We start from the raw sequence: 15,734 nt of genomic DNA, 5'->3' as shown, positions 1-15,734 counted from the left end.
CATGCTATTCACTCATAACAAACCTCTGCCTCCCTCCGTTTAGGATTTCTACATTTGAGAAAATAAGTAGTGAGTGCATACCGTGCTATCTAGTCGAGTGAGATCATCCTCTGATAATTCTGGAGATAGGATGCTGTAAAAACGGGGCGGAGGAACTGCATCTATGACAAAATATAATAAAAACTGTTAGTGAAACATACAACACGGCACACAGAATACCCTACATCAATTGCTAATCTGGGTAAAACTCAAAGCACCAAACATGGTACTCCGAATCCTCGACAACAGAGAAGGACACAAATGAGTGCCATATAGGATCAATTAGAAACACATGCAAGGCATCATAACGCCACACCCAGAACACAGTTTGTGACTTAGGAAATTGCTCACACAACTCCATAGGAATTTGAATCTTGTATCATTATAAAGAAAACATTTTATAAAGATCTGCAAATGGTAAGCATACAGACATATATAGATAGCCTCAAGAAAACCACAGATATTCCTGTATAAGCACCTTATCAAATACTCCTGAATAAAAAAATAGAAAGCATGTGGATTTCACAGACATACCGACCCTAATCATATAGTCACCAAACAGTATACAAAAGCGACATACAAAGTGAGATGAAGACATAGGAAGAGCAGAAGTTGAAAAATGGGCCTGAAGCTTTCCACAGCACCAAGCAGAGTGATAATTGCTAAGTTCAGGCTAGTATGATCCAAATACTTAGCATGGATTGAACTAGACATTAGGCAGGGGTGTGGAACTTCTATAGCCCGATGCCCAAGAAATATTGTTTGGGGTCAAGGAAAACAGGTTTTAATGCGTATTTTGTCCTTGGGACAAGTAGGCCCAACCTACAACAGCGCAACCCTTTTTTGGCTGCCAGTTTAAAGTAACACAATATGGATCAGGGAAGGGAATTGCCAGCAGTTAAGGTAATACTTGTGTCCATATGTTAATGCTATTACAACTTGTATTCATGGTTCAATAATAAAAAAAATACTTTATTTTTAGGGTGAGGGCTCTAAGGAAATGTAAGCTCGGACTTCACTACTGACAGTGGTTCAGGTATAAACATTTGTTTTGTTTGCAAAGTTTGACAATATGAAGCTATGCATAATGCTCCCAAAATGCTCTCTGGTTAGATGCAAATATTTGCAGAAGCATGAAAGCAAAATTGATGACTCTTGTTTTCAAAATAAAATGCTCACAAACAAATTCAACTAGAAATAAGATGTTTTTGCAAAATTACTGGGAAATTTCACGTACCATTTATTTGAAGCATCAGTTAGTAAAATGTGTTTATACATGCTAGTATTTCCCCAAAAAAATAATAATGGAAAATCAGTGGAACCAGTTTCAACAAGATTATGGGAAACATGATCATAAACTAGCATTGGCAAAGCCAGTAAGTGACAGTGGTTGTCAGCCTTTTGGTTTTCTCAATGCGTGTCTTGTTTTGACACGGTTTTTGTAAAACGTTATTGTTGTAGTAGCTGCAGTGCTCTATACCATTACAGCAAACATTGGCAAAATGCAAAAATATTTTTGGGTCTCAAAAAGCACACGTTGTGATGGGGTGCTAGCAAGCCTGAGGCAAGAAGGCCGCACTGTAGTGAGGCTCTGCCGGTCGGGCTAACTATCCTTCATGAATCTGCAGACCCGTCGCACATCGAATCGCTAAAATGAACGCACTACATTAAGGATTTGAGCAACTTCCCAGTGTATTCAGGTGCTGTACTGTGATTGTGGAGTGCCCGAATCGGGACTTTAAAATTCTGTCTGCAAGTTAACTGGCGCACAAGATGGCGGAACGCCTGAGCTGAACTACAACCCGGCGCGGAGACCAAAGCCGGGTCTCGCTCCCGCATCGGAGACTCTGCTTCTGCATCGGCCCAATGTGATAGAGCCGGCAGGTCAGCACTATCGGCTGCTGAGCCGAATCGCATAGCCACGGTGCAGTGTGGTGATGTGGCGGGAAGGATCGTGCGGCGCGACCGCTGCGAGCTGCGGGGACAACTTGCAGACAGACAGCCCATGCCAATGAGCAGCATAGTCTATTCCCAACCGCGAGGGCTGTAGCCGGACGGGGAAGAGCGACCTGAAATCTCGGTTCGGTGAGGGGATCCGGACCAATCCTTTTGCCGTTTGAAGAGAAGAGACACAGCCGCGCACCGTAGGCCCCTGTATCATGTAAGGCCAGTGGAGCAACTAGCGTGGCGGGCCACATGTGCGCGATCGGCATTTTGCAGTGTGCGCAGGTGGAAACAGAGTGATTCACGTTTGCTGCGGTTAAGCGAGCTATTTATGAGAGACTAACACAATGAGCCACGAGCCCCGATACCCCGGGTATCCACAGGGGAGGGTGCATCGACAATGGTTAACGCCTAGGTGGTGGCATGTGTGAGCGAGGACCAGATGCTGGCAACCGCACAGTGGCTCTAGAGTGCACCGGAGCACAGTGGGAGGCATCTCTACTAAGTACATGGAATAGCGCTTTATTAACGCGGTAGTCCGGGTATTGGGCCTCCATCGCTGGGAATGTTACAGGGACCATAGCACTGCAGGGCGAAGACACGGGGCCGCAGCGTATTGCGCCTGAAGTATACCCTCTACAACCGCCAACACCGGTGCAGCCCTGACGGCGAACCCCCTGGTCTGGAGGCAGACACTTTGAGGGAGACGCCGGCGGTGCACTGCCAAGAATTGATAAGCTAGCAACACATCGCTCTGCGGGTGGTACGGCGGCTCATGACATTGGAAAGGTACTCCAGTGAAGCAGATCGCGAGGCAGCGTCCCCTTGAGACAAACTGAACGAGCACAGTGGTCTGCTCTGGAGTGGGGCACCTGTGCCTCCAAAACTACCTACCAACAGGAGTAAGACAGACAAACCGTAAACTAAACTGTCCTTTGACTCTCGTCGGTCGTCCCGTCCGACAGGCACGCACTCTGACACAGAGCTGGAGCAGCCACAACCACTGCCCTCCTCATTGGAGGGCACACTTCAGGCTATCCAACAGAGCCTACAAGCCATCAATGGCAAGATCGACGGATTGTCTATTCGGATGGACAAAATGCAGGCCACACTGGATAAGCAGGGTTAGAGACTCAACAACCGCTGAGCAACGAATATCAGCAGTGGAAGATGAATCGCATGCCCCGACGGGTCAATGCGAGGAAATGGAGAAGCTTCTAAAGGTCATCAGAGCTAGATCAGAAGACTTGGAGGCGAGCTCTTGGAGGTGCAATCTGCGAATAACTGGGGTTCCCAAGAGTATGAACACGGGCCGCATCGAGGACTATGCGGAGGCAATGCGAAAATAACTTTTTGGTGCGGAGAACCTATCGCAGATGCTTATCGTGGAGCACGCACACCAATCATTGGTGCCCAGGCTGCCTCCGGGAGCTACACCACGCCCTATTGTCGCAAAGATCCTAAGCTACAGGGATTGTGACTCGGTCCTCCGGCTGGCATGGGAGAAGCAGAACACATGCTATCAGGGCAAGACGGTATCCTTTTCCCCTGACTTCACTATCGCAGTGCAAACGGCCCGAAGGGAATATACTGTTGTGAAGAAGAAACAACATGCTCTGGAGATACCGTACGCAATGTTATATCTAGCCAGGCTGAAGATCACTGTGGACAGCAAAGTAAAAGGGTTCCAGTCTCGGAGGGTGGCTCAGGATTTCATCGCAACGGAAAGCCTCCAGGAGCGGCACATCCCCTACACACTCAGCAAGATAGGACACGGAAGACTAAAGATTGGGAAAGGGCTCCTGTATGTCCCCCATGTGGGTATTACCCAAGTTGGTTCATTTGTTGCTAATGTTACTGGGGACATGTCTTTGGCGTGATTGGGATGCTGAAGTGGGTGGGGGGGGGTTTATCTGTTCTTAAAGTGTGACGCAATAGGTACGACAGGAACATCTGTTTTGGTAGTGCATGGTGAGCGCAACAGTACACATGCAACATTCCCGCTCCACAACAACTGGAGATGACAGAAGGTGATATTCGTCTGATGACCTGGAACGTTAGGGGACTGAATAAACCCCCAAAAATTAGACAGGTTTTTTCCTATCTGGACAGACACCACATCCAGTTGGCTCTTCTACAGGAGACGCACCTGACATGGGTGGGGTAGGGTCGGGTAGGAGGAGGCAGGTGGGTAATGGTAAAAGCGTCTGCTTCATATTCTAGCTATTTTAGAGGGATGATGACTTCCACAGCCTCAAAACTAAATTATTCTAAACGCAATCCGACCTAGTGCTATGGGGGGGAATGACATGAATACATACCTAGATCAGATACTGACAGAAGCGCCGACACGCCCTGGCAAGGGGAACGGTCAAGTAAAGTAATACATGACATTATGCACACATTCCACATGAGGGATATCTGGGGAGATAGGCATCTGAATGCTTGGGAGGGCAAATATATATATCGGTGGTACACAAATCATGGTCCCGGCTAGATTATTGGAACCTCTCAGAGTCATTGACACTTTGGGTGACTGAGGTTAAGCGTATGCCTCGAACTCTCTCAGATCACGCTCCAGTAGGTTAGATATCAACATCCCAACCAGGCATCATCAACCATTCCAGTGGCGCTTACAACCATCTTCCTTACTGGATCCGATCTTTAGGGAAGGGGTCCATCAAGCCATAGAACTATTCTTAGAGGAGAATGTTGGTACCATTGAAGGCGCAGGTACACTTTGGGAAGCCTTCAAGGCGACCATCAGAGGACCTGCATAGGCCTTCAGGCTGGGGTTCTAAAGGCTTTAAGCTCGAGTATGAAACTACTTGAGGGTGAGATAGGGCGCCCTGAAAGGGACTACGATTGCACGTTGAACGCACATGCATTGCCAGAGATTAGGACGCTTATAACTGAATATAATGAGACAGCTGAGCAAGAAATACGGCACGTCTCGGTGATGGAAGGCTTGTCCGTATAGTGAAGGTGGTCGTCTGGGCTGTACACTAGCAGCAAAACTCATGCAGGGGGGGGGATCTCAAGAGTATGCCATCGAAGTAGTAGGGACTGATTGAACAATGCATTATCACTACCTAGATATTTTGGACTGCTTCCGAGACCACTATGCCTCGCTTTATGGACCAGGGGATGAGGCAGACAGTGAGGAAATCTGAGTTTTTTGAGGAGATAGCATTGGTCTGGCTCTACGATGCTCATCGGAAGTGCCTAATGCAACCACTCACAGTAGAGGATGTAAAGGATGCCATCCGGTCGTTACTATCTAGTAAAGCTGCGGGCCTTGATGGACTGCCCAGGGAATTCTATAAAGAATATGCTGATCTATTGGCCCCGCATCTGGTAAATATGTATGGCGAAGTGCATGAGACCGGCGTGCTCCCACCCACACTTCGAGAAGCGTTAATTGTGATGTTGTTGAAGCCTGGGAAACGAGCAGACAGCTGCGAGTCGTACCGTCCTCTATCGTTGCTGAATATTGACACAAATTATTGCCAAAATTATTGCCACTAAACTACACCCTCTAGTACCGATCATGGTTTAACCAGATCAATCCGGTTTCGTGCCCTCTTGTTCAATGTCTCCCAATTTGAGCACTCTATTCATGGTCTTGCACCAACTAGATCGGGAGGGCAGAGCGGTGGCGGTGTTTCTGGACGCCGCTAAGGCTTTTGAATTGGTCCAATGGGGGTATATGTTTGCCACATTACGTAGGATGGGTCTGCCACTCCCGTTTCTCAGATGGATAGAGATCCTTTACACAGCACCAACGGCGAGGGTGTGCATTAATTAAAGTCACTTGCAACCCTTTAAAATTCATAAGGGGACCAGACAGGGCTGCCTGCTGTCCCCCATCCTATTTGCCATCGTGATGAAGCTGTTGGCTTGTGTCATGAGACAGCGGTATGCAAGGGCAGCTTTGCAGTTTAGCCAACGTCCCTTGATCATCTCCATGTATGCAGATGACATGGTGTTATATATCCGTGATCCAGAGGAGAACTTGCAAGCACTCATTCGGGCATACCTGAACTAAGAACATCTCTCTGGGCTCCAAATGAATTGGGGGAAATTCTCGGTTTTCCCCCTCATGCCGAACACGTTGCAGTTCCCGATGGAGTATCCTTCAGAGTGGACGACAGAGCCCATGAGGTACCTCGGGGTATGGGTGCACTCGGATCCAGTGACAGTACTGAAAGAGAACTATGGTAAGGCTCTGTCTGCCACGGAGGACCAAGTGACTAGATGGCTGGGGTTGCCCCTCTCCTGATGAAGGGTTAAAATCACGCTCTACCATCTGATCACCAAAAAGAGCACCTCTTAGCTGTCTTGATAGCGAAAATGTCACATATGGCCCTGCCAGAGAGAACCTGAAATATGCTTAAAAACCCTCAATTTTTGCTATGCATGATCAGCATATTAAATCCCACTAACTCCCTGAATCCTGGGGTTATAGACCCAAGCCAAAGGCCAAAAAGACATGTCTTAAGGTAACGAAATGCACCAGGCCCACACTGATGTTAAACATGCATTTCTGGTGCATTTGAAAAACAACGAAGTACAGTAATTTTCCACCACCTCAAGACCAACGCCCTCTCACACGTACACAAGACCCAGCTGGTGCAGGTTGACACATTTTAGGAGGTGGAGACATCGGGACTTTCCACTGAAACATTATTTTGAAACATTGCTTGCACAAAGTAAAAGCCGCAACCTCTCGCATATATTTTTAGAAATGTACAGGACAAGAAGTCTTTGTTTATGTTCTGCGGTCAAGCATGGCCAACCACCCGTTAGGACACCTGACCGCCCCCACTGTCCTAGGACAATGCGGTCAAAGCCACCTGCTTCAGAAAATACGTCAGGACAGTGTTAGTTCTGTGATTTTAGGTATAAAAGATCCACCATCACAATTAGAAGGCAGAACTTTCCAAGCTGACTTTTGGGCGGTTCTCCGGTCGACTGAACTATCTGATTTGGAAACACGCAAACCTACTCTACCAGGTGATGCCTTCCTGAATGAGATAGCTGCTTAAGCTCTCTTAATTATCTCAATTTGCTACATGCTTTTTCATCCATACCCAATTCCTTGCAGTAGTTATAGGTATCTTTCAGCATTAGATCTGCTAGGGTTCTTTCCCCTAGGTAGGTGTCTTAAGGCACTAGGCCTGATAGAAATGCACTTTGTATAGCAAGCTGAAATTCTAGTATGTCTTTATAAGAATCTTAAACTTCTTGGGACTGTCCATCAACTGTGTTTTTTGCAATTTATAAGAATCTTAACCACTGGCATTGTATTCTTGCTAAAATGTTTGAACCTGCAATGATGGTTCTCGGCGGGGACATTGTGTAAAGGCAACGCACTTCCTTGAACTGTTTAAATGCCTTCTTAAACGTTTCTTCTTTACACTGAAAGTCGTCCTCTAATAGATAGCCACTTCTGTTTGCATCGCGATAACTTTTAGAGACAATTGATTCCTAGCATACTTCCTGGCAGAGTGAAGCCAGAGCTTTTAAGAGTGATCTCTAGCATTATGCCTTATTGATACACGTGTTTGTAATAATAAAACGTGCCACTCCAACTTGGAAAGTCGTCTTTTCACATTATTGTTCTTCCTTTTACCAGTGCCTGATTGAAACAATTATCCAGATCACAGTGAACGTGACCACACCCTCAAAAGGGGCTCGAAAGGGCCTCTTCTACCCACTGTCAGCTGGCGAACCACGAAATAGATCCTGCAAAGATTTTGCCGACATTGGGTCTGGAGTGCAACAGCGGATTGTGCGACTGGGTCCGGTCTCCTCTGCTGACCAGGGGGGTAAGTCAAGGATATTTTTGTTTTTCCCTTGAGTTGCCCTTGGGGTCTGATTGGAGGGGGCAGGTTCTCTGGGGCCTCTCTGCTGCCTCTTGCCCTGCTGTCGGCACTCTGTCTTGTCAGGAATAGTACCCTTTACCCTCTATATCTCTCTCTTTGAGTGGTCACAATTTGTCGCTTTTTCGCAAATGCCAGTTGTAATTTAGAGTACCCGTTTCTCGCATGTGGTTCAGTGTTTCCTGTGGTTTCAGAAATGTGCCTTCAGACGCCGTGACTTTGTGGCTTTCTCCTGTTGGGCTTTACCCCTGCCGGTTCTAAAGCCCGGAGGTGATTGAGAGATTTTGTGGTGTACTCCTACGGTCATATATTTACGCTCCCTCAGCATTCCTGTTACTGCATGGGGTCGGTTTTGGTTTCCGACTAAATCTAGTTTTGGGTCCTACGCATGCATGGCGTCGAGGTGGTATTCCTCGACTAATTCTAGGTTTCATACTCCCTCAGCAGCTCAGGGTTTGCATGGGGTCCAGGTTTTTAATTCCTGGACAGATAATTCGATGTGCCTGTCGTCAGTGTGATTTCCTTGTGCAATAATACCAGTGGTGTGTCTCTTATTTTGGATACTACTCACTGCATTTCCCTGTCTTACATTCTGGTTTCGCTTCCGTTTTATATTATATAACAATGTCATTTACCCTTTTCATTATGCTGTGGTATATACGGATGTCCTTTACTGGTTTTAAAATGAGTTAAAATTGTGCCGTGAACTTTCACTTCACATTTGTCTTTACTCTGCATCTTACTCTTCGGAGCCTCTAGCCCCTGCTAAGCCATTTATGAGGGCTGCCTTCCTGCCCTTCACTGCTCCCCTTCCTTATCCTCCTGATTTATTTCTTCAGGGAGTAGGTATTGTGTTGCAAGGACTGGGTATTATTGTTTCCCTTACGGTTCACCGTCTCAGAGGGCAACGCCGTTTGCCTTTGACATTTGTCTCTCTGCGCACGCAGAAAGAGGAAGTGCTGTGTTCTATTTGTGGAACACACCGTGCCAGCGTCCTGCATTTCATTCCACGGCACTTCACACCTCTCTCTTCTGCAGACACTCTGGGGCTCCTGTCTCACGCACCCCCCACCCCCTGACCCCCACCCCCTATCTACAATACTTAGCTACTTCTTCATCCTTCTCTACACTCTCTCTCTCTCTCACTCACTATCTATCTCTTCACCACCCCACCCCTCCACTCCGCATCGGCACACTGCCTCGCGACTTCCTTCCCTTTTCAGGGCTCTACACGCGGCCTGTCTCATCCGCTCCTTCACACACTGAATATACATTCTTTTTGTTTCCTTTTACCACATATCACGTCCCTCCTCTCTCTCTCCCGTCCCTCCTCTCTTTCTCCCGTCCCTCCCCTTTCTCTCTCCCTCTCTTTCTCAACATATCTCTCCCTCCCCCCTTTCTTTTCACCAATGCACCCTTTTTCCTTGATCACTATTTTTTGTTACATCTGTATCTGGTTTTAAAATGCATTTTTCGCTGTTTTGTCTCCTGTCTTGTGTTCGTCTGTCATGCTTCATGTTGTCAGCCTCATTGCTTGTGCTGAGTTGGTAACATTGCTTGTGCCTTTGATAGCATCTGCACCATTGTCAACCCCTTGTACCACCTCCTTCTTCCCAGCCCCCGGTGTCTGGGGTGCATACTCACTGACATTACCTTAATTGCACACTTGCTCGGCAGCTTCGCCTCCCATTTATAAACTGACAAATTGTTGCCTCGCACTTTACCAATTCGAATACATTCTTTTGCCCATCATTTGCTCGTGCAATTGATTGTCAAAAGAGGGGGGGATAAATACATCTTGCCCTACCTCCTTGCCTCCTTCCTTCTGCCCTCCCACGCCATCATGCTCTGCCTCCCCTTATATCCGTGATGTCCAACACCCCACCACGCATCATCCATTGTAATATCCAGTTTATTAACGGTTCCCCTGAAGCCGTTCATAACACCACCACTGACCACATCGCTCTCATTACCGTCGAGCGTCGGGACATACTGCCCGCCACCTGGGCACTCTTAGGCATCAACTTCACCCAAAACACCCAAGTTCACATTTCTGCGATTTCTTTAAACAATATATATAATGCCCTCCCAGCCATATCTCTCACCCCGCCATCTCCAGACACTACCCACCCTGACCTACTATACGTAGAAGAAGCCTCTAATTCCTCCACCCTATCTGCCCCAATCCTACCCCGTGAATATTTAGGATACCCTCACCATCCTACCAACTCACCCATCTTTATCACTGACGATGAGTCCTCAGTAGACTCCATACAGTCAGCCGCCCCATCTGAAGCAGCATCCATCCCACCCCTGGAGAGCGAAATTCCCGACTCCCCTCCACCCTCAGTCTCAGACGCCATTTCACTCCACTCGCAGTCGGAGGACGATACAGCACCTCTGTTGAGAGCACTATTATCCGATTATTTACAAGATCCCTCAGGGTCTGCATCCTTACCTAACTTCGATAACGTACCCCACTGTTCCCACTTTATGTAGGGGAATGAACGATAATACTCGTGATAATATTACAATATTTCTGATAAACAATAACTTTGTGGGTATTTCAGACGGACGCCCGTCTTGTTTTATCCACGTCACCCCACTCACTAGCACGGTTCTTCTCACAATCCTTCAAGCACTCAACATCAACTATAGCCACACCCGGCAAGTTACACTTTCCATTGCACCAGCATTCTCGTGCCCCCTTGAGGCGGCATCAAAGGCCTTCTAACACGGACGCAAATAGCCCACCCTCACACAGGACACAACTCATTTCATTGCAAGCTTAATGCCAGCACTTCAGGCACTATTTGACAAAAGAATAATAAGCGTATCATCACTCAGAACTCCCCGGTGGATTTACATACACGTCCGCCTAGTATCTCCAGGTTTACAAATACCCACCACGTACACTTCTTCCTGGCCCCGAAACCCTTTACAGAGTAAAATAATTTTGTCCCTTGCCCGCTATAATTTAGAATTCCCTGACTTTTCAGGGACAGGCGTATATCGGGGACCTGAGGAATTGGACTTCAGGCTAATACTTATGTACATTGTTTTCTGTGAAATAGGAGACGAACTCATAAGAGATCAATTCCCCAACCTTCCCATCTAGACACGCCCACCCTCCTGTGCACAAAAGACCACATCACCAATACGATAGTACCCCATGAATGGGAGACTGAGTTCCACTATATACCAAACACCGGTTGTCAGTACCCCCACGAACAGGGTACTGAGTTCCACTATATACCAAACGCCTGCTGGTTTCCATATATATTTCATCCTAGACCTTGTAGGGTGGGAAGGACCGACAGTCCTATCAAGCGTTTTCCCCAGACACCCACACCACTCTAAAATAGCTGACGCTTGCTTTGGAGGCCAGCTTCTTTTCCCCGGGTGCACTCCCTCCCAGAATATTGAATTACAGAGCATCATATATGACCGCATCCTTGAGGCAGTAGTAGGTGAACTCATACCTGATCTCTAGGACCGCACAGACCACATCACACCACCCCCCATTGCCGAGTCCGGCTTCCTCCCACGCAAATATCCCATCATGGCAACAACGCTCCAACATGTCCTGAAAATGTTTAGTGGCCAGGAACAATGCATACTCGAACATTGTAGGGAACTTCACAAGTTAACTAAAAATATGAATTATCCATGGCCCTCAGAAGGAAGTTTTGACGTAAATATCCTTGAGCACGCCACCACCTTCCTAAACACCAAATACTCCGGCACCAAATTACAGAAAAGGAAGGCCACCTTAGACCTCTGGCGTATCTTTAAAGAGGACAATACGCCAGAACACACTGCCACCCGGCCCACTGCCCCTCCGGCGTCCCCACCGTACCAGGCCAATGGCATGTATACTGCAATAGCATCCGCCGAAAATAAAGAGCTGGACTTACAGTGTACAACTAATAATATGGCAACTGCGGGGTACAGTCAACTCCCAAGTGACCTCTTTGCCACACCAGAACACCCTCAACCTGTCACTGAAGGTAGTGCTGCCCCATCGACAACACCCGGCACCAGCAGTGGCCCAACACTCCCCGTCACAGTGCCAGCCACAATACCCACGTCAGTACCAGCCCCAGTCAATCCCCCACCTGTTACACCTCTCACCAGTGGCAGTCCAACTTTGCACGCCACGGTGCCAGGGTTACCAGGGCAAATAAATGCGCAGTTTTCACTACAACTGAACCCCACTTCTGTCTCAGTCCTGCCTGTTGAGGAGGAAGAGGAGGCGTCCGACAATGTGTCCATCGCCTCATCAAACCACTCGCGCACGTCATCTCACCACTCATCCGACTCGCTTCGCCACGCACTCCCCCATTACCCCGATCTGAACAGCCTCCGTGACACCAATGCTCCACAACTCCCGGAGCAGGAGGCCACCTCACGAGACCACATGCCATTCTGCGGTCCAAACACAGGCGAGCCGCTGATCACATTCACCACTGTCCAACAACAGAATAAGGATAGAGAAGTACAGGGCCCGCCGGCACCATATCCAGTCCATTATGACAACTGGAGGACAGCCACAGAATTCAATAAAAGCTTAGAGTGCAGTCCCATTGGGAATGCCCGAACTGACATGTTCATCCGAGAAAGGCCACACAGCCCTGAACGCGACGACATATCCCAGGTAGTCCGACGCGCTTCATTAAAGCTAGAACAAATAAGTGACAGATTGTCCGAGACCCTCAAGCTTGCCCACATTAACTCACCAAATACTCAAGCAACAAGGAACACTTCGCGACAACTCACCGGACAGGCAGACATCTTTGAAAGCACGGGAGGGATTGGGGAACTAGGCCATAGTAAACAGCAGACAGCCCATTTTCCATCCACACCTTTGCCGAGTGCAGGTCCCTCTCGGGACATAAGAGATTATGAAGGACGGCCGGAAGTGCAGTACCATAGGTCCCCCTCCCCTTGCTGCCAGACAGCTGCGCCAGCCTACACCCCCTGACATACCCCCACGGCACACTGCGCCTGTAGCGGACCCGTTTGCCCCACCATCCGCCACAGCCATGACAAATTCCTCCAGCCAGCCACACGCCACCAATGGGACAAACACATCAACAAACCCGTTCTACCAACATCAGGAATTCCAAAACTCGGGGGTTATAGGCGGGAACAGGAAGAAAAGAAAAACAGAGGTAGAAAGACTTGCAGTATTGGGAACACACAGACGACCAGAGGACATCGCATACGATGTCCCTGGCACGGACGCTCACATTAACTACCAGGTCACTGGCACCGCCTCCATGCGGAAGACTCGAAGTAGACCAACTAATGGCATGTTCCTCAGCAGGCAATGTGCCCTGCGGGACAAGGACTTAACTCCCAACGAAATAGTGACAATAGGCGAGAATTCAGATTACGCTGTCATCCCCTTCACAGACAATCTGGCCGGATGGACAGAATCCTTGGCCCCGCAGATGATCCCCTGGCCAAGAGAAGGGTCTTTCGACCCTCAGCATATGGCCACTGCAGTAGAATGTATACTGCAGGGTGCAGGGGATGAGGATTGGGACTATGATTATATGCAAGCCAGTCTCAAAATTTGGCAGAAATATGAAATACGATATGACACCACAATCAATCAATCAATCAATCATATCACTTGTATAGCGCGCTACTCACCCGAAAGGGTCTCAAGGCGCTTGGGGGAAGGGGGCCGCTACTGCTCGAACAGCCAGGTCTTGAGTTGTCTCCTGAAGGCGAGGTGGTCCTGGGTCAGCCGAAGGTGGATGGGGAGGGAGTTCCATGTCTTGGCCTCCAGGTAGGAGAAGGATCTGCCTCCGGCGGTGGCTCTTCGGATGCGTGGTACGGCGGCGAGGGCGAGGCTAGCGGATCGTAGCTGGCGGGTGGGCGTGTGGAAGGTCAGGCGGTCGTTGAGGTACTTGGGGCCCAGGTTGTGGAGAGACTTGTGTGCGTCGGTGAGGAGCCTGAACGTGATCCTCTTGTTGACGGGGAGCCAGTGCAGGTTTCTCAGGTGGCCGGAGATGTGGCTGCGTCGAGGGATGTCTAGGATGAGTCGGGCGGAGGAGTTCTGGATGCGTTGTAGTCTTTTCTGTAGCTTGGCTGTGGTTCCGGCGTAGAGGGTGTTTCCGTAGTCCAGCCGGCTGGAGGGCCTGGGTGACCGTCTTCCTGGTTTCGATCGGGATCCATCGGAAGATCTTGCGGAGCATGCGGAGGGTGTGAAAGCATGAAGAGGAGACGGCGTTGACTTGTCTGGTCATGGAGAGGGAGGAGTCCAGGATGAAGCCCAGGTTGTGTGCGTGGTCTGTCGGCTTGGGTGCGGTGCCCAGGGCTGGGGGCCACCAGGAGTCGTCCCAGGCGGAGGGTGATGGTCCAAGGATGAGGACTTCCGTCTTGTCTGAGTTCAGTTTCAAGCGGCTGTTCTTCATCCACTCGGCGACGTCTTTCATCCCTTCGTGGAGGCTGGTTCTGGCGGTGTCGGGGTCTCTGGTGAGGGAGAGGATCTGCTGGGTGTCGTCGGCGTAGGAGATGATGTTGAGGTTGTGTCGGCGTGCGATGGCTGCGAGGGGTCTCATGTAGACGTTGAAGAGGGTGGGACTGAGTGATGATCCTTGCGGGACGCCGCAGATGACTTCGGTGGCCTCGGAACGAAACGGGGGGAGGCGGACTCTCTGTGTTCTTCCAGCTAGGAACGAGAGGATCCACTCCAGTGCCTTCTCTTGGATGCCGGTGTTGCTGAGGCGCTGGACTAGGGTGCGGTGGCAGACAGTGTCGAACGCGGCGGAGAGGTCCAGGAGGATGAGTGCCGCTGTTTCCCCGTTGTCGAGAAGGGCTCGGATGTCGTCGGTGGCTGCGATGAGGGCGGTCTCGGTGCTGTGGTTGGCTCTGAAACCGGACTGCGAGGGGTCGAGGGATCCATTCGTCTCGAGGAAGGCGGCCAGCTGTCTATTGGCGATCTTCTCGATGACTTTGGCAGGAAAAGGGAGGAGCGAGATGGAGCGGAAGTTCTTGAGTTCGGTGGGGTCCGCTGTTGGTTTCTTCAGTAGGGCGCTGAGCTCGGCATGCTTCCAGCTCTCCGGGAAGGTGGCGGTGTCGAAGAAGGTGTTGATGACGTCTCGGAGTTGGGGTGCGATGGTGGAGACCGAAGCTCCCAGGTGTAGGGATTAGCCGCTAGATGCCGCTAATATACAAAACAGCAAAGGCCCCCCCGATATATAACTGCTGGTCTTATGCGGAGAAGGAAGCCATTAAAAAGAATCTCCCGCCCCTCACTGAGGGTGCCAGCAAATGGATAGTGGCCCAACAGAAAAATACTACGGGCACCAAACCAGGGGTTGGTGATATGAAAAGTTTGCTAATTTCCCTCATGGGAGGGGAAGCAGAAGACATTTTCACAAGTATCAGTAGAGGACTGATAACTATGAATGACACAACGTACGATGGAGAACCATTTGATAAAATTAGGGCGGCAGTCTGGACCAAATTGCGATTAATATACCCTGATGTGCCCGATATTGGGTCTCTCATGTCACTGACTATGCAAACAAATGAAGACCCGATTAACTTCATTTCCAGGATGAAAGAAAAGTGACACCAGGAGTTAGGTGACTCCTGGAATACAACTGGAGGAAATAGCAGACTCTTTTACCACATGGTTAAAAGAGGACTGCCAGACTATGTGCAGGAAAAATTAGATGGAGTAGTAGCCATGGAAGGAAAGCCATGGCCTGAAATACAAGACCACATTATACATTTCTGCAAAAAGAAAATAGAACAGGAAAAAAATAGACAACTAGCTATAGAGAATGCAGCTGCAAAATTGGTGCAGCAGAAGCTTAAGAAAAAGGACGCCCTAGACACGGTCAT

The 15,734-nt window shown here is 49.1% G+C and overlaps 1 protein-coding gene across 11 annotated transcripts in view; it reads right to left on the bottom strand.

Annotated features, from left to right (window-relative positions):
* UBR4 (ubiquitin protein ligase E3 component n-recognin 4) overlaps positions 1 to 15,734 on the bottom strand; it is a 2,329,353-nt gene that overhangs the window by 1,750,880 nt on the left and 562,739 nt on the right. For all 11 annotated transcript variants that reach the window (XM_078642504.1, XM_078642505.1, XM_078642507.1 and 8 more), the window contains exon 21: positions 82 to 161. In XM_078642504.1, coding sequence (XP_078498630.1) covers positions 82 to 161 — 80 coding nt within the window. The remainder of the gene's footprint in view (positions 1 to 81; positions 162 to 15,734) is intronic.

This window comes from Lissotriton helveticus, chromosome 5_1 (assembly GCF_964261635.1).
Source record: "Lissotriton helveticus chromosome 5_1, aLisHel1.1, whole genome shotgun sequence".
Taxonomy (NCBI): domain Eukaryota; kingdom Metazoa; phylum Chordata; class Amphibia; order Caudata; family Salamandridae; genus Lissotriton; species Lissotriton helveticus.
The sequence above is the reverse complement of the archived record's forward strand: the minus strand, read 5'-3'. Positions and strand labels throughout refer to the sequence as shown.